This window comes from Rhamphochromis sp. 'chilingali' (genome assembly GCF_963969265.1).
Source record: "Rhamphochromis sp. 'chilingali' genome assembly, chromosome: 5".
In the NCBI taxonomy this organism is placed as follows: domain Eukaryota; kingdom Metazoa; phylum Chordata; class Actinopteri; order Cichliformes; family Cichlidae; genus Rhamphochromis; species Rhamphochromis sp. 'chilingali'.
Window position 1 is genome coordinate 8556617 of NC_137932.1, and position 21196 is coordinate 8577812.

Genomic DNA, 21196 nt, shown 5'->3' on the forward strand with positions numbered 1-21196 from the left:
GTGCTTTTTATCTGCATTACATATCAGGGCAGTTATCAGTAAATTGCATGTCACAGACGTTAATAAATCAGTTTGCATACTTGATTGCATCTTGAGAAATGACCGTGTATGACTGCCGCAGCTTTGTTAGATTTCGAAAAGTCACTGTATGCTGTAATCTGACTAAAACATGTCAATCTTAAAGACAAATTTAATTATGCTCCCTGAATAATTTGCAGTCGATTTACACGAGATCAAAACACAAAACAGCGCGCGGTGCCTGCAGGCCATAACAGGAAGGATATGACTAACATTACTTCCCGCTTGTGGAAGAGAGGTAATGCACTCAGTCAATAATCACATTGCTGCTTTGGGGATACAACAGAACTTTTTTTTTTTTTTTTTATGTAGTAAAATAATTCAAATGACAAGTTAAGGGCTGATTGCAGCTGTTATTTACTTCATGTTGCCACAATTTCAGCCTTAGGCAGCGAACATCTTCCCAGATAGCAACAAATCAGCAACAATCACTTAAGCTCTTGATTCATATTAGTTTCTTATCCGCTGGGTTACTGGATAGATTTACATACATATCTGATCTGATTGTGTCACTGCTGTGTTTTTATTTTGTTTTTTGGTTGTTGTTTTTTTACTCAGAATATGAGTGGTCCAAAATGTCTGTGCTGGCTCAGATGGAGTACAGTATGGTGTGGATTACTGATGAATCGCCTAGTGAATAAGGACAGATTGCGTTAACACCCACACACACACACAACTACGCATGTACTCCCACAGGCGCTCTATGCTGCAATGAATTTCCCACAGAGTATCTATCGATGTAAACTTAACATTTTTCTTTTCAATTTTTCCAAAATGGTTTCAATTTTGGCTTCCCTTCTGCTCCATCCAAGCGATGATAAAAAAAACAAAAAAAAAACAGAACCTTGCAGGACATTCCCGAATCCCGGTTGATGTTATTGCTGCCCTTCAGGGTTTATTTATTTCTCTAATTGCTTCAGAATAATCCTAATTGCATAATAAGGAAAGCATGAGTCCAAACAGAGCCTTGGGTCATGCAGAACAAGGAATAGAAATGTAAAGTCAATACAGCTGCATTCTGCATGTAACTGTACTTTTATCTGTCACTGTATATTTGAACATTTACAACTTGTTACACAGGAGCAAATACGTAACAGCAATGATGTCGTGCAGAGCTTTTCAGTGATCCAAACAAAAGCTAACATTTTCACGTTCCAATGAGCGATGGATGACTGTGTTTTTGTGCCAAATTCGGTGGATTCAGCACCTATAATTAGTTTCACTGTCAGCGTGGCGCGGTGAACAACAGGTATGACAGAACACTGTTTGATCTGTCACATTCCGTTACCTCTTTGAACCTGATCTCAAAAACAACAAAGGGAAAACTCATCTAATTAGATGGAACTCCAATCACGTGCAGCCAGTTCATGACTCGCGATGTGTGAAGAAGCTTGTGTTGCTTTCTTATTTTAGGTGTGCGTCATCCGTTTTCTGTGGCAGCCCTACAGCAGCTGGCTTGTTTTTGTGTTGACCTGCTGGAGTGTTTTTCCAAGTCTGTTTTCTCTTCGACCCGACACGCCTTGACAGGCTGTCGAGGCCGCCCTTCGACTTAGGCGTTCGATCTCAGCGTGTGTGCTGTATGTGTGTGTGTTACTGCATTTTGGACTCTGTGCTGCTCAGCTGCCACAGGCTACAGCCCTGTGGTGTGTGTTTTCTAAATTTTCGAGTCACGCAGCAGGATGAAATTTCACAAGGTTCCTCTCACTGTCAATCTCCTTCTGTTTCTCTGTCTGTTTATCGGTTTCCTCTCCACTTTCACCAAGGTTTTTTTTTGTTTCCTCCACACTCACACACACACACACTCACACACACACAAACGTAAACACACCAGTGTTTCCTGTAAGTGACAGTGCTTCTCTGGTCTTAGTCACTGAAGGAGCACGGTGTGTACAGTATGCATTGTTCTTGCGTGCACCGACTTGTGCTGCGTTTGTTGACAGCATAAGGGTAATAATTAGAACACGTGCTCATGACGTGAATGCATGAAGGTTTGACTTGTGGTACTTCATCACAAAAGCACACTTGAAGACTGATGTTCTCCTCAGCTTTTACGAAGTATCGGTGAAGCAACACTGGTGTTGAAAAAAGACACGAAAGCCAAAAACATACCCGGGAGTAGACAAACAAGGCTGTTCTTTCATTCTTCATCAAAGACAGACTCAACATCATACTTTGCGCCATCAGATGTCTTTGTGTGTGCTTGCATGTGTGTGTGTAATACATATATGTCATCGTGTGAGTGCACCCCCTCTGATTAATGTGTGGCAGAGTGGAGACACAATCTGTGCCTCTCGTAAGTGCATTGTGTGTATCTCATTCTAGCCAACATGTAATCATGGATAAGATTACAAACAGCTGATGATGAGTTGCAGCTGGTAAGGTGTGTCTGTATATGCACTGTATGCACATTTCCGTCTGTGGAGATCTTGCGCTGTTACCTTTAACAACAGAGGAAGAAACTGAGATGTTATAAGTCAGATCAGAGCATTTTTTTTCTTATTTAGAATAAATATTGTTCTTTTTTTCCTGTGCAGGTACGGAGATGGATGAGGAACCCGAAAGTGAGTGTGGAGAAAGCTCAGGGGAAAGGCCTCCTTTACTCCTGTCCAAAGTGTCCGCTGGCTGAAGACCTGTGGTACACCCACTTCCCATCACCGTATGGCTGCTGTCATTATGCAGGACTGCAGGGTGGCCTGTATTACCACCAGGAGCCCTGCTCACCTTGTCCTGCAAATGGGAAAACGAGTGGCCATGAAAAAAGCAAGGGCTGCAAGGTAAATGGAAAAACAAACAGTCGCTAATCGTGAATTCTACCTTGGAATTCCAAGCTATTAGCTATTAGTTCACTTTGGTAATTTGACTACAGAGAAACTGTATCAGAAGAATCTAGTTTGGTAAATAAAAGCTACTTAGAAGAAATTTAAAACTAGAAGAAGTAAAAAAAAATATGGCAAAAGACACATTTTAGCAAAAAATTTCAGCTTGACTAAGTTACAGCAAAGGTCCAATGTTTTTCACAGGTCGCACATTTAAAACGTGCAAGTAATATTAGCTTTTGATCTTTGGTCTCACTCTGGCCTGTCATATATTTGCTTATTCAATGTGATATTTGGAAAGTTTGTCCATGTTGATGTCACTGTGTGAATAATGAACAGAGCTCACCCTTTTGCACATGCAGTACACAAAAGTCAAATTTCTGACCGATGAAGGGACTGCCTGTACGTGGACAATGAACAAACGTACTGTGCCACCTACACATTATCCCAACAGGGGCTGTGCTTCCATGGAAAGCAATGCCATGAAGTTAGTGCTGGAGGAGGTTTGGAACTGCTTAGTTATCGAGTCACCAGTGTGACTTTTATGGACTATGCTGCTCATCACTCTGTAACTTTCCATGGTCTCCCACTGAATTGCTGTGGTTCCTAAATAGTTTCTCTTTGTAAAAATTTTTTCTTTTTAACTGATCAGACAAAACTTGAACTTTTTGGAAGTTTTGAGCTGGTGTCTGGTGGAAAACTAACACAGCATTTCATAAAAAGAACATCATACCACCATTGAAACTCGGTGGCGGTAGTGTGATGGTCTGGGGCTGCTTTGCTTCTTCAGGAACTGAACGACTTGCTGTAACTGATGGAACCATGAATTCTGCTCTTTACCAGAAAATCCTAAAGGAGAATGCCTGGCCATTGAAGCTCAAGTGCTTCAAGGGTTATGATCCAAAACACACCAACAAGTTCACCTCTGAATGCCTCAAAAAATAAATAAAATGAAGGTTTTGGAGTTTACTATATAAGCCAAGACACTTTAACATGACCTTAAACAGGCTGTTGATGTTCAAGAGTGGGCTAAAATTCTCCCACAGCAATGTGACAGATTATTCCCCAGTTATCACAAAAGCTTGATTGCAGGCTGTTCAGGCTAGGGTGACACAACCAGTTATTAGGCTTAGGGGGCAATTACTTTTTAACACAATAGGTGAATCATAATTTAAGAACTGCAATTTGTAATTCCTGCAGCTTTTTGATTTTTATCGATTATCGTACCACGCAAAGTCAAGGAACAAAACCAGCTTTGTGGAACTTTTTGGGCTTGTGCCACTAAATAAGTCATTGTTTACTTATGACCCATTACTTTGACTAGCTTTAGATTAAGTGTGCGCTTTCAACACATTATGGGGACATTTGGGGAAGTTCAAAGGATTTAATGTATTTATTCTAGATCTAAAGAGAAAAAAAATGTTTCCACATTTGAAAATCTCATAAATCAATTTTCTGAGCACCAAATTCTAGTGTCAGTTCAACAAGAATGATTTTCTGCCCCACAAAATTAAAAGTTAATAAAATTCCAATATTTGTCTTTAGCTTACAGAAGGGAAAAAAACATTTTCAATCTTGAATTTAAATCAAATATGTGTGAAACGGTACAGCCATTACAAGAAACAAGAAAAATCATCACCATCTGTAGACAAACTAAATTGGATTAATGTCTCTGTCACATAAGCTTTATTCGTACATGTGAACAAATTGTTAATTTAAAGAGCAAGCGAGAAGTTAACAAGAAGAATGTGACCTATTTCATGGTAAGGGAGAGGCCGCCCACTCACCTGGTGCCTTTTCACCTAAAATCTCCTCATGCCTGCAGCAGGAAGCATATCCCCGATACACTCCAGAACATCACTTGACTCATTTCACTGATGTCCCACCGAAGGCAAACAAACAAACCAAATTAGGCTTTAGAAGACTCTAGATAATGTTGTGATCCTCATGTTTTCCCTTTAAGCTCCTTCACGAGTGCTGTTATGTAACATAAACAATAAGGCAACTGAAGAAAGGGGTGTTTTTCCAAAGTCCACCTTTGTTGTTGCTGTAAATTAGTGCAGGAGGCCTGCATTTAGCACAGAACGCGGATACTCTGTTAAAAATCTTTACCAAAGAGGAAGTAAATTCACACCTGTGCACTGGAGGAAAAGTAACTGTCAACACACACGACTTGCCCAAACATGCATGGCAGGCCTTTTATGTCGATGCTGCTGCAGATGTACTTGGTTATGCAACTACGATTACAATAGCTATCCCACTGCCTATCAATCATTTTAGCCATCAGATGGTTCCCTGCTTGTGTGTTTTTCCAGACCCATGGGCATCAGTAGGGAATGAGTCATCACTATCCCACTGAGCTAAACTGTGTTTGTTGAGAAACCATGCTAAAGGTGTGTTTGGATATGAAACAGCACGCTATTGTTGCCCAGCACTCTATTCCCTTTCCTGTGTTGCTTTTTTGTTTCGCTGACTCTCCATCTATTCCACCTCTTGACCTCAAAACCAATAGATGTGTCTTCAGTAGTACTGATGTGTCTCAGCGGGTGTAATTGGTGTGTGCGTGTTTGTGTGTGGCTCTGGGGTTAAAGAGGAGGGGGCTCGGTGGTGAGTCACAGCTTGTTTATAGTGTAGTGTTTGAGCTGTGGTAGTTGTTCACATTTCAGACATAGTCGAAAATGGGTTTTGATCCAAGATTTAGTTCAATGATTGACGGCATGCAAACAGTAGCCCTTACTATGTGTCTCAATATGAGGGATTCCACCATTCGACTTGTTCTACTATTGCCAAACACTACACAAACATCATGTTTGGTCTTGTTCCCGGCATACTGTGCTGTATCTTTGCACACATTGTCCAAATACTTTACAACTCAGGGCATCAGGCGTAGCTTGCCAAACACTGGCAGAGCGTGATGCTTGTTCAACAAATGGAACACTGATAGAAACATTTCCCTCGCACGTCAAGCTCGCTGCTCTGTTCTCCAGGAGGCCAACTTCAGCCTGACTCAAATTTAAATGAGAAAAATCTTCACTATGAAATTTCAACAGCCCGTCAAAGCAAACAACAATTTAGACAGCTCTCTCAGACTGGAACTTCAAAAAGTGGGATGATGACGCTGAGAGACTGCTGTCACTGCTGACACCAGATGATGGAAACGCTCTCGGGACACTTATCGCGGTCTGATACGTTGCTCCTTGTTCTTCGCTTTTTGTGCTCTGCATTGTTAAATATGAATGTTCAACTTTAGCCCGGCTTATTGCAGCTTTTCTCATTCAGAGAAGAGGCTTTTGAAACTGTTAATCTGCGCTTGGCAGCAAAATATCATTGCAGTTGTTTGTTGCCAGATGAGCTGTGCTGAACTTGAATTAAAGTTTTAACCAACCCACAAGAGGTCAGAGCAATAAGTAAAATATGAACCGTGCAATATCTGAATTGATAAGTTTAGAAAAGGCAAAAGTTTAAGTGTTGTTCTCTCTCCAAGAGAGTCCTCGCTGACAGAATGCCCACCTCCTCTAATAACAAAGCATCAGTACCATTAAAAATGCAGGTAGCTCAGCTTGGCCTTGACACAGTGCGCTACATCACCTTCACCCCACCGCCACAGCGCCTGTGAGCGATGCTAAATATAGACCGAGCTTTATGGTGCTGATTATGTCATAAAGTGTGAGTGTGCTAAATTTATGACACAGCAGTTTTTATTGAGGGGCAATGAGGCTTACTGGAAGCAAGAGGAAGGTGGGGGAAGTGAATGTAAGAAAACAGAAGTGGAAAAAGGTGGAAATATAATAATATTGTTGGAGAGAAAAATAAAAGGGAGGGGCACAAACAGAGGAAAACTGTGATAGAGAGAGAGATGAGAAGAGCTGAGAGGATAGTTTTATTACGAGATTGAAGATGAGGTCAGCGTTTGTGTCCCACTGCCAACGCATGAACAGAAATCAAAAGTATATAAATCCTCCTGATAAGGAGGGCCTGCACTGTCCCGTATACACAACAGCAGACGACCAGATACACTCATGAACACACACACCCGCACACACATGGCTAAATGCAAATACAGCTTTTCCACTAATCTCTTAAATCGAGCCTGCACCATTCTTGATGAAGACTTAATGAAAAATGAAAACAGCGTGAACCTTTGGTGACTCCTGGTTGTCCCAACATGTGATTTCTCTCTCTCGGCTTATGATTTCAAGAGTGCCTAATGTGCTTTATTCAGGTTTTCTCAGAAATCTTTGAAATTTCGTTACATAAATAGATTTAAAAAACCCCAAAACAACTGTCCAAACTGTTATTTTCTAAGAATTTGACAAAAAATACAATTTCACAACATGGACAATCTTATATAACTCATTAATATTTAAGTTTTATACTTAATCTTATCTCATTTAAAGGGCTAATCGTGAGTTTTAGATCAGGGAACTTTAAGGAAGTACTGTGTTGTATTTATTCACAGTTTGGAAGAGTGACTCCTGGATTACCTTGACACTGAAAAAGCCCATATGGAAAAGAAATAGTAAAAACTTATATGATTTAACTCATGAAAGTGGCCACTTTCATGAGTAAATCATATAAGGTGTTACGACCCGGCTCAAAAGCCGCAACATAAAAAAGGAGACGAATACTAGAGTGTAGGTGAAAAGAGGTTTTATCTTAAAATGGACTATCAGGTTGGCTAAAGTGGCTAGTGCCACCAAGGCAAAGACTAGTAAGCTCCCCGGGAAGCTTGCCTCAGGTATGCTTTTATCCACACCTGACTAGGTGTGGCCAATTAGCACCAGCTGAAAACATTGAGATGATTAGGGGCTGCAGAGGGACGTAACAAAGGCTTACATGATTTACTCATGAAAGTGGCCACTTTCTCATTACTTTTATATATTGTTTTAGTAAGTATCCAAAACATACAAGTTTCATTATATAATTTTTCAAGGGATCTTATATCTGTTTTCACTCTTGTATGCTTTTCATACAAGTTTCACACAAGACAGATACAAACTTTATAAGATTTATATATATCTTTTCCATATGGGAGTCTTTAAAACGGAATAATTCTTAAGCAAGTACTGGAGTTTTAAGGGGTCCCTTTTTTGTGTTTTTTGAAAAAGTGTATATTACGTCTGTGCATTGAGATTTGACTACATTTTGACTAACAGAAAAAACCCACATGCAATGTTAACTGCAGCGATGGCAGGATTGAGGATCATAACTGACCTCCATGAGCTAATTGTCAGCCACTGCTATAGAAGTGCATCTCATCCCTGTTGTTTCCTAAACCGTTCTTTCCTTCTACTTATTTGTCCTCTCGCAAAGCCCCTAACATTATACTGTATAAAATAATTACAGTTTAATAGTATAATATAAGAGCAATATATTGTCATTAATCACGAAAAGTAATGTATTACACATTACTTGTTACTTTTCTTAAAAGTAATGCTGAATGTTACCTAATTAGTAAGTTGTTACAAGACTTGTTACTTTCTCATTACTCCGTAAAATGACCTGAAAAGCACTGTCTCATGACTACCAGGTAATTATATAAACCTATAGGCTACTGTCCCGCACACCAACACAATTCCCTATCCTAATGAGGACACACACAAGATCTCTCCTTCAGTTTTTAGGTTTGAGCACAAAGCTGACAACGCAATCTTGGCTAGCTTAGCATTAGCATGCTGGTTGTGCAAATGTAAGCAAAGAGATAAATTTGTGTTAGCAGTATGATACAATTGCTCCATCCTGGATGCAGTTTCCACTTTACCTTCATGCTGTCCTTTTGTGCAATAAAAATAAAAGTAACGTCCACAGTCTTCAAAAGTTGTCTTGCTGGACCAACTTCACCATTTTATTCCTGCAGCACCTGAACTAAAATCAGCTAACTGTAGCGCAAGTGCGCAGGAAGGAGAAAAGAGCATGTTTGTTTGATGTTTTTTTCTTTCTATCCACCTGGTGCGCAGATAACTCAAGAATATACTATTATAACACAAGTTACAACATAATTGTAACTGTAATGTGATTACTTAATTTTGCACAATAATGCATTACTTTGTAACGCTTAACACTGTATATGACTTCATTTCTCATAAGAGAGGCTCTGATTTGCTCTGTGGGATTAGTGTTTAGTAATTTCCTTACATCCTGTTCCGGAAGCTGATCAGGTGATATTGTTAATAAGTCCATCTACTCAGTATGTTTTAAACACCAACCTTACCCAGAATCGCCTGGCCCAGTCTATTCCCTTTTCTGTTTACTGTCCAAAACTCATTCATGCAAGAGAAAAAGAGAGAGTGCATTAGACCAAAGTAGGAAGGAAGGAAGGAAAAAGCAAAAAGGATGAGGGCCGGCCGAAGAAATCCTGAGAGATGAGGGAAGTCAAGAAGAACAGTGATATTTATCTACGCTGATGCATCCCTGTGAGACAGGATTCACTATCCATTAACTCACAGCAATGCACATTTCAAAAGGTTTCTTTTGAAATGTTCTCGGACCCAGAAAAAAGCCTCATTTGACAGTTAGTAAGTTCTTCTTGTTAATATTTTGTCAGAGTCAGCTAGATCATAGTGTACCTTTGTACCGGCCCAGATGATACTGGTGTCATCTGCATTTTAAAGCAAATGTCTCATGGGTCAGTTGGCCGTGACGTTTTGTTCTCCACAGAGGGAGGCGGTCTATCATAAATCTACCTTTTCTGTTCTCCTTTAGCAAGTGACAAGGCCCTGCGGGCTAAAGTCCTCTTCCACGAATGCTGATGCATTGTATCTGAGTCAGAGAAGGAGATCAGGGAGGAAGCATGATGCTAGAGTTAATTCCTTTGCAAGATCCTGTCAAGCGACTGTAGGGGTGATCACGAGTACAGCTGCATGTAAGGTGTTGAATCACACATGCTGGCAGACTTCAGAGGTAGAAATGGCCCTGTTGTAGGCCCACATATTGGCTGTTGACACTGACTTCTCAGATAAGTGGTATTTTCTTTTTAAAGTGTAAATGTTCTATTGCTGCACTTTGCACTCGAGACTCTGGCTCCTGACGTAGTGTTACCTAAGAAGAGCCCTTGCTGTACACTCTGTTACTTTTTGATGACGCTGATAGTTAATGACTTGTGAGACAGATTCCACTGATTTACTTGTGACCTTTTCACTGGCACACAAACTCACTCTGGATTCCAGTCTGATCTCCCAGCTGGGGGATGTGACCTGTGAAAACTGGATAGAAACCCTCAAGCTGCTGCATTTTCAATTAAATTTATAAGTTTACAGTTTTTTTAACAATGCCCTCCACAAAATAACAAAATGACATGATTTATTGCAGGGCTGCTGGCCCTGTATTAATTGCAACTAGGTGTACTTAATGAACTACTGAACTTTGTCCTCTGTTCACCAGCTTGAGTCGCATTTACCGTGAATCGCATTACTGTCGAAATATAGGTCTTAGCTACTACTGGGAATAAGAAGGAATTAAGAGTAACAACCCACAAGGCCCAATTATATTTGATACAAAGAATTACACAGAGAGCACTGGGAGCCAAAATCCCGTTCCAAGTTGTTGGCTTGTCATGCATACTGTACCAATACCAGGGGAAAAATACCTCTCATTCCAAACTTCTGATGGTACTCTTTTGAATAGTTTAGAATAGCCTATGGTCACAAATCTTTGCCATCTGTGTGATGGCAAAAATGTAAAACCACACCAGTCTGTTGAATGCCGCACTTGGTGAGGTATGATGATGGGGTGAGGTAAATAGATTGGTACTTATATATAGCACTTTTCTACTTTAATTGAGCACTCAAAGTGCTTTCCTGCAACAAGCCCCATTCACCCATACATTCACAGAACTTTTTTTTATTAACATTCACAACCTCACAGTGTCTTGGATACATCAGACGCAACTTAGGGTTCAGTATCTTGCCCAAGGAAACTTCAAATTGCAGATTAGAGGACCTCGGGGATCGAACTCAGACCTTCTGACCCTCCTCTACCACCTGAGCAGCCCCCACCACATATGACACCTGCTTAGCACCAGTATGAAGATAGTTGCTGTCAGTTTGGCTTGCTGCCTGCTTTGGCTTGCTCACCTGGAAAAACCTGAAGAAGTCAACTGGTTGACTTTTTTTTGACTGTATCAGTTTACCTACATCAAAGGATGCGTCATATCATTTACAACCTTGATACTTTTACATTATTACCAGTCATGCCAATGACTAATAATATCTCCCCCAATTTAAAAATATTTAATTAACATATAAATAAAGGAAGTCTCCCAGGGCCCCGGAAAGCAGTTCTAAGCTACCACTGTTTAGCATAAACTTAGCAATGGAAAACTGCTAATCCTTTCCTTTTCTTTTGTTCCACAGCCAAGTGCTCTGGCAGGCGAAGAATGTGGTTGGCATGCAAACTTGGAGTTGCTTTTCTCACATGATCTCTCATCTTTGCTCACAGTGAATGCATATATATGCTCTAAAATGGCACAGTGCATTTGTTTCCATTGTTACTGCAATATCATACAGGCGGGCTTTTTTCTTTGCCAAGCCCCAAGAAAAGATAAATAAACAGAGTGGAGGCACTTCATACCTTGGCTACAGTTTCCTGTATCTGCTGTGGGAATTTTGCTTTGTGGAGATTCAGCCAGATCTATCAATAACAAACTAGAGGCAGGTGAGGCAGAGAAAGTAAGGCAGATTGTTTGTGGTGTTAAGAGGTATTCTGATAATCTCTGAAGTTTGAACAGACATTGAAGGCATTCAAGGTACACAGGAAGAGATACCTGTTTTATGACTGCTTGACATGTAGTGACAGGTTAGTTTGAGGACGTTTTTACCTGATATTTTGAACAAAGAACGATTGAAGACAGGGTTAAACAATAAGAGTAACTGACACAAACAAGTATTTTGAATTATGTTAATGCTAATGACTGTCTTGAGATTCCCATTCACGTTACTACATCTCTTCCTCTTTTCTTGACCCACTGGAAAAAAAATCCCTTGTTTCATTGTGAGGGAATTTAGGAATTACTGTTGTTCTAATCTACCCTGAGAACCCCGCTAATCCCATCTTCCCCCTTGCTGTCCCAGAGCTAAAGCCAGAAATGCTGTGCCACAGAGGCTCAGTAGCTCCCTGAGACTGAGGCAAAACATTTGCTTCTCCCAGTAACATGCTCATCTCAGCTGGAAATGATTTTTGTGCTGTGCTGTGGCCTTAGTACCCAAATACAAGCTGCTCCTGTTGTGCATTGTGTGCATTTTGCTGTAATTTGTGTCTCAATTTTGGCCTAAATCTGTTAGTACACCCTGTGTAGTACACTATGTGTGTAATGTATAGATTTCAACTGGATATTTGTTGTCCTATGAGAAAACATCCTAGTTTATACTGCAAGAGAAAGTAGCTTCAACTATCTTCAACAAAGTAGCTTCAACAGATCTTTATTCTAGCTTTAAATAAATAACCTCCTGAGTTCTCATTTGGGAAACATTTTTAATTTATCCTAGCTATTTGGGATTAGTTGGGCCTGATGAATATAAAAACAAGTCTTAGTCAGGAAGTTGAGCAGGAAGTTGTTATTTTACTGTGTTTTTTTAAAAAAAAAACTGTATGTCCTCACATGGGTTCACTGTTTTTTGTTTTTTTTTAAGTATAACACATAAAAGTTAATGTTGCTTAACAAAGTATGAAACTATTGAACAGAATGAAGTATAAGGTGCAGAAAAGCCAACATGGGACAATGAACCATGAAGCAGCATTTTTAAATTCAGCCAGACATGTTGCCACCTTGTTTTTTTAATCAATTTTAATTTAAATGCTGAGGATTTTTTTTAAATGTATAGTTATCAATATATAATATATAAAGAAATGTGGGGGAAAACTTCCAAAAAATGGTAAAAGATAGCATTATATTATCTTTAAAAGGGGCCATGGGCTGAGGCATAGTAAATGACCATGAATATTAATGTATTGCTAAGAAGACAGGGTTCAGAGACCTTGTCACCGCAGTCCTTGAGATTTCAAGATGAAAGCATTCAAGCAAATCCATTGAAAATTAGAATGAGCCCAGATGAAAGCTCAAAAGCAGCTTAGGGTCAATATCCAAATCTTGAAATCCCAAATTTACTCCTTATCCACTTCTCTCTTTAACAGTGGTATTATTCTCTGTCTTGTTTTTAATTTCGGGTCTCCAGAACTCTCCTTTTTTCTCTGGCTCTGGGGCTCAATTTCCAGTTGGATATATTGCACACATTTGGTGATTTTATTCCACGTGGACTGTCTGAATCATAGTTTAGGCATAGCCTGTTCACTACTTGGATCAGATTTCCTACCATCTCTCATTAATTTTAAGACCTGTTTGCCATCTAAGAACGGTTTGGGGAGGTTGGGGGACCTATAATTGGATATTTTATGTAAGACCATCTTGGTTTATCGTTCTGTCTTTCAAACATATTTTTCTTTGTCTTCACGTTGCTGTTCAATTTAAGCCAGGTCGATTTAGACTTACACACTGAGGGGAGCTGGTGAAGGACATGAACGGATAAGCAGGAGAAGGCCACAAAAGGGTTACCAAGAGAGAGAGCTGAGCCGTGGGCTGGCTGTTGACAGCACCAAAAAACACTGTTGTTATCTGCTGTGCAAAAGCCTCTTGACTTGGAGCTTTATCATACAGTTTCATGGCAAAGTCTACTGTATGGGGCTTAAGGGCATACCTTTAGGCAGTTTTATATTAATTTATTACTGGCCAAAGCCATCTTTCTCCTTGCTGACAGGAAGCAGGAAGCTTTAAAAATTGCTCAGATTGAGTTTTCACAGAGCTATGTAGCTGATGTCTCCTGGTATAAACATGGAAAATATTACTTCCTGAGTTGATGAGGTGAAAGGACAGATGTTGTTGGAGAGTGCTTACATAATGTAACCACTGTTTTCTTATTGGTCACAGCACAAAACAAGGTCAAAGGAGCAGGGAAAGGACTGGGAATGTGGAAACGGCATACATATATTTGTATGTGTGCGTGTGATATGCACTCCCTGCGGACATGAATTTTCATAACCCCAGAAGGAGGCTCAGATAGAGGCCATTCAATAAAAAAGCATGCATGATAAACATGTACGGTCCAATCGAATGAATAGCACTCGTTCGATTTAGACTTGCATACCGAGGGTAATACTGCACATAATTAAATATGATGAAATGCACAAAAACACACATTCAGTCACTGACAACTCAGGTCTATCACATTTCCTTTCTAATATGAAGTTAAATGTGTACATCCTTTCATACATCAACAAGTCTCTAACTGGTTTCACAATGGTACATTTAAGTTTATTAAAACCACAGAGCTATGTTCCTGTTTATGTAAATCACTAAGAATAGTCACATTTGGGGAAATATATACATTCTCTGACTATATAAGATGACTGATATTGACTTCATGTCTTTAGCTACAGTAGTTAGCCTAGCAAAAACACAAAGACAGAAAATGCTAGCCTGATTATGTCAAAATACAAAAATAACACAACCTCAGAGACACAAATATTTTTCCCTGAAGGTTTTTGGTTTTAATTTGCATATAAACAGACTGACAGTAATAATTCATGAATTTATGGGGCATTACTTGGAATGCTAACTTATTAGCTTGATTTGTTAAGATATTCAATCATATACAGTTTGCCTCCACTCTAAAAGATTTCCAGTACAATTTCTCTGCCTGAATCTAACCTCATTTTAAGAAGACACTGATTCATGGGTGTGCATACTTACTATTTTACTGAGGTTCAGTGTGAAGTGAAGTTCAGTAGCCATTTATCTGGGTCACCTGAAACAAGTCGACACTGGCAGTGAAGTATTTGTGTCACAGCTTAACAACACACTGTAAAGCACAAAGCTGTTAGTCCTCCTGGTGTGCATGAGACAGATGGGTTTTTTTTTAAAGAGAAACTGTTTTTCTTGCTACTTACTCCTTGTAGTCTTTTTTTGTTTGTTTTGCTAGCCACTGTTCAGAACAGCAAAACAGCACCTAACGTGACTCTCTCACATTTTTCTACAAATATAAAAAACATAAGTTTTCCTCTTTCTGACGTTCTGATACATAGATTTTATTAACTTTTGTTACCGAAAAAAGTTGTTTTCACATATTTCACACCTTTTTTTAAAAATTCGTTTTGCTAAGCTAGACTGTTTGGCTGCTGGCGTTAGCTGAATTAACAAACAGATAAGGAAATCGTATCCATCCACTCTTATGTAAACCTCAGCCAGAAGCAAACACACATTTTTATAAAATGCTTAATTGTTCCTTTAAGACAGTGACTATGACTAAATGTCATTGGAACAGTATGTGACCAGAGAAAACAGCTCATTATGAACTCTCCTTCTAACATTGGGTAACAGCTAAAATCAAGACCTGAACTATCCACATACAGGAAACTTTTTTACACCGAGTTGCAAAATTCACCTCAAATATGCTCACATGCAATGTCACTCACACACTGTATTTCTTCATGCACTCCTATGCAACTGTAATGTTGGGTGAGCAGAGCAGTGACCGCCGATAGAGGCCTTGATAAGATTCATTTGAAATGGCTCCAGTCACTGAACATGTCTACTCTGCATGCCAAGGGCAACATTTCCCTTACATAAGAGCTTTTCTAGGTCACTGGCACATATATCAGTGTGATTTGGCTTCCTCAAGAAATATTTGCACCTTGACTTTAGTTTACACTGTCACATGTGTGATATATTTCTCTCCCAGACCTCCTCTCACTTTTATATGTGTGTGTGACAGAGCTCTTAAATTATTTCTGTTTCTGATATGTGTTCTGGCAGTGTTGCTGGCCACTCACTAAGTAGTGATTGAGAAGAGGATGTTTGTGGAGAAATTGTCCTCTGGAGCATGTGTCACTGTGCAGCTGTCACAAGAGAGAAGATTACTGCTAAGACTGAACCTGACTCACTCAGTTTATCCAGTGCAAAGCAAATCCGAGTCTCAGTTATTTGATTCATGAATGGATCAAACCCAGTACAGTTTAATCCATCAAATTTAAAAATGTCACTCACAATTTTTTTAAACACATAATTTGAGGCATAATTTAACTAGTAAATTGGTTAAACTGCCTTGACCGGTAAATGTGTCATACTGTAAAACTATCCAGGTTTTTTACTGCTATAACCAGCGTATCAATAAAGTTCTATTAGTCTTGGATATTATTCTGTTTGAAACTTTATTGGCTAATGAAAGAACACGACTTCTCTAAATTTTCAGGTTAGGAAGTGGAAAATGCTGGCTTGCCATCATGGTGACGGTACAGGCAAGCAGAAGGAAGCAGAGCCCGACCTCCACCTGTGTGGCTGCTCATCCTGGAGGATTCACGCCTCACCCCTCTTGGCCAGCCCCGTCATGCTGGAGTGTTCTATTTGCAGCGGGCCCTACATCAGCTACGCCCTAGAGGACACCTGGCAGCCACGCCAGCGTACACAGGCAAGTTTATTCTACAGCTACTCAGATTATTGCATCAAATGCTAACTTGTTGAGATAAACAGTGGATCCAAGAGTGATGGGAATTCCAGGTGTATTAAGCAGGAAAATTAAGGAAATCTCCAAAGAAATCATTACCAAAACCGTTGTTATATAATATCTATAATACCTGTATGTGGAAATAAAACATTTCAAATCTATATGTTATATGTGAAAAGACTGATTAAATAAATGCACCACCAGGCAGTAGGAGTAGTTACTGCTACAGTGCTCCCATAAAGTAGGCAATGGAAGTCTTTGTGGTATTTTGCAGGATTTCTAAAGGTCTCTGTCAAATCCTCCCCAAACATTAATTTCAGCTCATTTTCTTTTTTCTGTGGTGCAGTGTGTTTTCCGTGAATGTTGACATGATTTTAGAAGATAATTCTCTACATGAAGATCTGTTTTCCACGGCACCTACAGTTTTATTATGGATCATTTGACTCCTACTCTCTGTAGTGCAAAATGCTGATGGGCACACTAGTTGCATTGCTGAGCCTCCCTTTTGTATTCAGAGTAGAGTTCACCTTTGTAGCAGCGTTAAGGACCTTTACCAGATAAGTGCTTACCAGTTTTTATTACCTCTTCGCCATTCTTCGTCTTTATGTAATGAAAGTGTCATTCACCTGCTTCAAAATGTTGCTACTGAGGTAAATGTATAACAAGTTAACATGGTTTAATATTTGCCTCTCTCCCCTTGGATAATAGGGCATGCCACATTCCTACTGCCCAAAATTATTCAGGGAACTCAAGTTCTTATCTGCCAGCTTAATAAATAATTAACAGTTTACTGGTTTTACCTAGCTATGGTAGCGGTAAGCTGTTAAGTTTAAGAAAGGATGACAAGATTTTTTTTCTGTTGGTATAAATGAAGTTCTGTGAGTAACTCTATTTTTTATATCTTTCTTTTGCTAAAACGAACCCAGATCAGAGTTCCTCAGTCCTTTGTTGGTAAAAGTCGAAATGCTTCTTTTCTTTTTTTGCTGTTAAATGTGCCTCATCCGATGATTCACTGTCAAGTTACACAGACCGCTACCTCCCCTTGATCCCAACACAGAAAAAAATAAAATTAAATAAATTCTTCAACCTTGTTCTCTCTGCTTCAACAAGCCACACTGGTCTTCTTTTGGAAAATATGATGAAATATTAATGAACAGAAACCCCAGATTCACCATCGCTATGGATACATCTCCATCAGACCTTCGCTGAATCAATAAACAACCTGAAGAAAAGGAAAGTTAGTCAGGAGGGGGTTAACGGGGAAGGCAGAAAGACAGATGCAAGTGTAAATCCAAGGAGAAATGAGAAAGGAGCATGAATGGTGAAGCGATTGTAGACTGTAGAGAAAGATGTTGACAGTATGAGGGGATATGAACAATGAGTCATATATTTGTTTACAGTATTCGTGTCTGAGAGGAACGATGGAAAGATGCAGCAACTGTCAGCTATATAAAGACTTAGAGGTAAAATGACTGATGTGACAGGCAGACTGCTCAAAGCTTTGCCTCTGAATGAGTGAACAAACTGATGGGATTGGAATAACTTTTGTGCAGACACACAGGCACACGCACACACATCCTTATCCCTCGGCTTGTTTCGATCTTGAAAAAACACTCATGGGAGACTACTAAGTTTTCCGTGCTGCAATGTGGAACAACAAAGTAGGCTAAGATTGTGTTTACCAGGAGCCACTTTGAAAAGTTGATGACAGACGGCAACATCATTGACAACTAATATCTGACAAGGCAGTGCACTTTGATGGGAATGCCCTGAGATGCAAATGCTGCCAGTCCTGTGACAGCTGCCGGTTATGTTGTATGTGGAAAAAGAAAAAGTGGGACAAGCTTAAGAAGCTACTATTGGGACTTGTGTGTTTACACTCGTATGTGTGAGTCATTTCTGCCTGTCACATGCAGAGAAATGTTTTGACAAAGTAAAAGACATCCAACTTCAGATGCGGATATGTTGACTCCATTACATTTATTTATGCTTCCCAGTGAAAGTCCCTAACACAATTTAAAAGCGTCAACCAACCCAAACTTTGCCTGAAGCTCTATTTTTGGCGTTTCACCAGATAAAGGTTTTGCATTAAAAATACATTTTTCCTTTTATAGTTATCAATCTAGTCTTTCTAGTCTGTTGCCTGGTCTAGTCAGGGCCCATTTTTCATGTTTGGAATATAGATGAGTTTTAAGCAAATTTATTAAAGAGTCATTTCCACATTCAAGTTGTTAGCTATTTTTGTTTTAAGCAACAGATTCACAGAAATCCAAATAAATAATAGAGAAAATTCTATGAAAGCTTACTTATAAAGAGCCATGCACACAGGAAGAGACTAGAAGTGGTGTGATGACCAAAGACCATCAAAACTCAATGAAACTGAAAGACCTGGGTAATTGAACAGGTTAAATAATCATTTAGAAGAAGAAATGGTCAGATATTGAGGTAAATACAACTCAGCTTTGAGTCAAAAATTAAAGTGGCTTTCAATGGAAGCAAAGGATACATGTGATTGATAAATTATAGGTTGGAAAGCATATTAGACATTTATTAACTAAGCCCCGTAGCTATATAATGCATAATCCATTATATAAACCCTGCATTTTGCTTCACACCTAGTCGTAGGTCAGTTAGTGGATACTTTACTCCCATTGGTACCCTTTGAGAGTATGAGAACTGTGTACCCATCCACAGTGATTACTTTTGCCTAGTCATCCCAGCCCCTTCCTGTGTGCATTGCTCTTTTAGAAGCAAATGTAAGCTCCAGTTTGTAAGTTGACTAGCTCATCTTACCTCAACAATAAAATGCTATTTAGACACCAAAGTATCATTAACAATTAAATTCTATGTATCAATATGTAGCATAGTATATCAGCTTCAGAGGCACTTTTTTCTCCCTGCAGTCTTCCTGCAGCAACTCTTGTATCCTGTAAATGTCTTTGGCCCAACTGAACGAGATGAGTTTCATTTTGGCATTCTGTCTGACTGAAGAACAATGATGCTTTTATACTGTCGTTTAAAGCAAGCGATCCAACCACTTTTTAGAACAGGAAACCAAGAGAATCAGTGAAGTCTCACACTGGGAATCCAGCCTTAATAAGACATGTCGAGGGGAGCTAGCTGGAATGAAGGCCTAAATCAGTGTGGGAGAAAACCAGCGTGCTTTAAAATGCCAGCAGTCAAAAAGGTCACACCTCATATAGTCACCATTTATATAGTTAAGAATATCAACTTAGACTGATGATTTCAAAACAGCTTAGCTTTATTTTATTGCATTTTCCCCCCTTTATATTTTATTCTAGCAAATCAAGCAAAAAAGCATCGACTAAAGGGAAGGAATGGATTTTGACCTTTTAATCAACTAGCAATGAATCGAATTTGTCTTGATATGGATTATTTCACTGTAGATAGACGTTATTTTGTTGTACTTGGGTGTTATTCTACTGTACATAGATATTATTTTACAGTATATAGCTGTTCCTTTAGTGTATTTAGATGTATGCCATAAAATGGATTTTAAAACACCAACTAAAATAACAAGAACAATCTTACTTTTATATTTGTTTCTCTTGAGTATTTGACTTGCTTTTTCTAAGTGGTGCCATATTTTCCCCCCAGGCTATGGACCTGTACTACCACAATGAGTCAGACCCAGACAGCTACTGTTGCCCTGGTGACAGCAGTAAGTAACCAGCAACTAAGCCTGTTGTTTTGTATTCTTCCATTTCCTGCCTCCTCCTTCTTTCCCTCTGCTTTCCTACTGTGACTCCACATCACAAACTCGTATTCCTCTGTTGTTTCTTTCCACCATCCCACTCCAGCAGTCCCAGCTCATTTCTCTTTATTGTCGCCAGTGACGTTTATTTTTTTCTGTAAGTCCGAAGTAATCTTCATTTTGCTCTACTTGTTTGTTGTTGCGTCTTAGTCCAAACCTAATGAGGTTGTGACTTCACCTTACCTCACCACTTTGCCCTCTGATCCACCCTCTAAACTCCTGGGATAATAACTGTTGTTCAGAAACCAAGCTTACTTATTTGTTTTGTGGAAACTTGCAAAGCAGTAGTTACAGAGGCAATCCTCAGGACCGATCATTATGCACACAATGCAGTGACCTTTTCTGTTTACAACCTCTCGGGCGCTTGTTGCTTACATGTGTACAGTTGGGTGAAAGTCTACCTTGGTTTATGGCCAAAATGACAGTAAGTGACTGTACTTTAATTTTCCATCATGCTTCACAGTTGTGCCACAAATCAAGCTCCAGTACAAAGTGCATAGGCTGTATGCGTGACATGTTTTGGCACACACTGCCTATCTTCTTTCAGTGGCTGTCAATTAACACAATAGCCAAAGCATAGGCTCCACCGAGTATGTCCGTGTGTGTCTCTGTGTGTGCGTTCCCACGAATCACTTTCCTCCCTCTTTGCAAATTCAGTTTATTAATTCTAAGTAATAAATATCAGATGAAAGGCAACATTTAGCATTTCCTGCTTTGCACTGGAATTGTACAGAATCTTTAGGAGCTATCTGTTTCCAATTAAATTATTTGCTTGTACTATCATTAACTGTGTAGAAAGTGAAATTTTAAGTAATACGTAAATGTCACTTAGTGCTATAAAGAACCACAAGAAGAACCATATTGCATTTAAATACCAGTGTTATATGACTGTTACTATATTGTTGTTTATTATTACTGCAGAAATAAGCTTTTAATGGCTAAGGTTGAGCTCATTTTAACAATTCTATACGTACTTTTTTGTATGTCTCGTCTAACATTCACAAAAACACACTGATGAATGCATCAGGGGCAGCTCA

At 39.3% G+C, this 21196-nt stretch overlaps 1 protein-coding gene across 1 annotated transcript in view; it reads left to right on the forward strand.

Moving 5' to 3' along the window:
* Positions 1–21196, forward strand: part of sgk1 (serum/glucocorticoid regulated kinase 1) — a gene marked incomplete at its 5' end in the record, with an annotated part of 34783 nt that overhangs the window by 1709 nt on the left and 11878 nt on the right. Inside the window, 3 exons of the mRNA XM_080883665.1 lie at positions 2613–2852; positions 16133–16348; positions 20003–20066. Coding sequence (XP_080739791.1) covers positions 2613–2852; positions 16133–16348; positions 20003–20066 — 520 coding nt within the window. The remainder of the gene's footprint in view (positions 1–2612; positions 2853–16132; positions 16349–20002; positions 20067–21196) is intronic.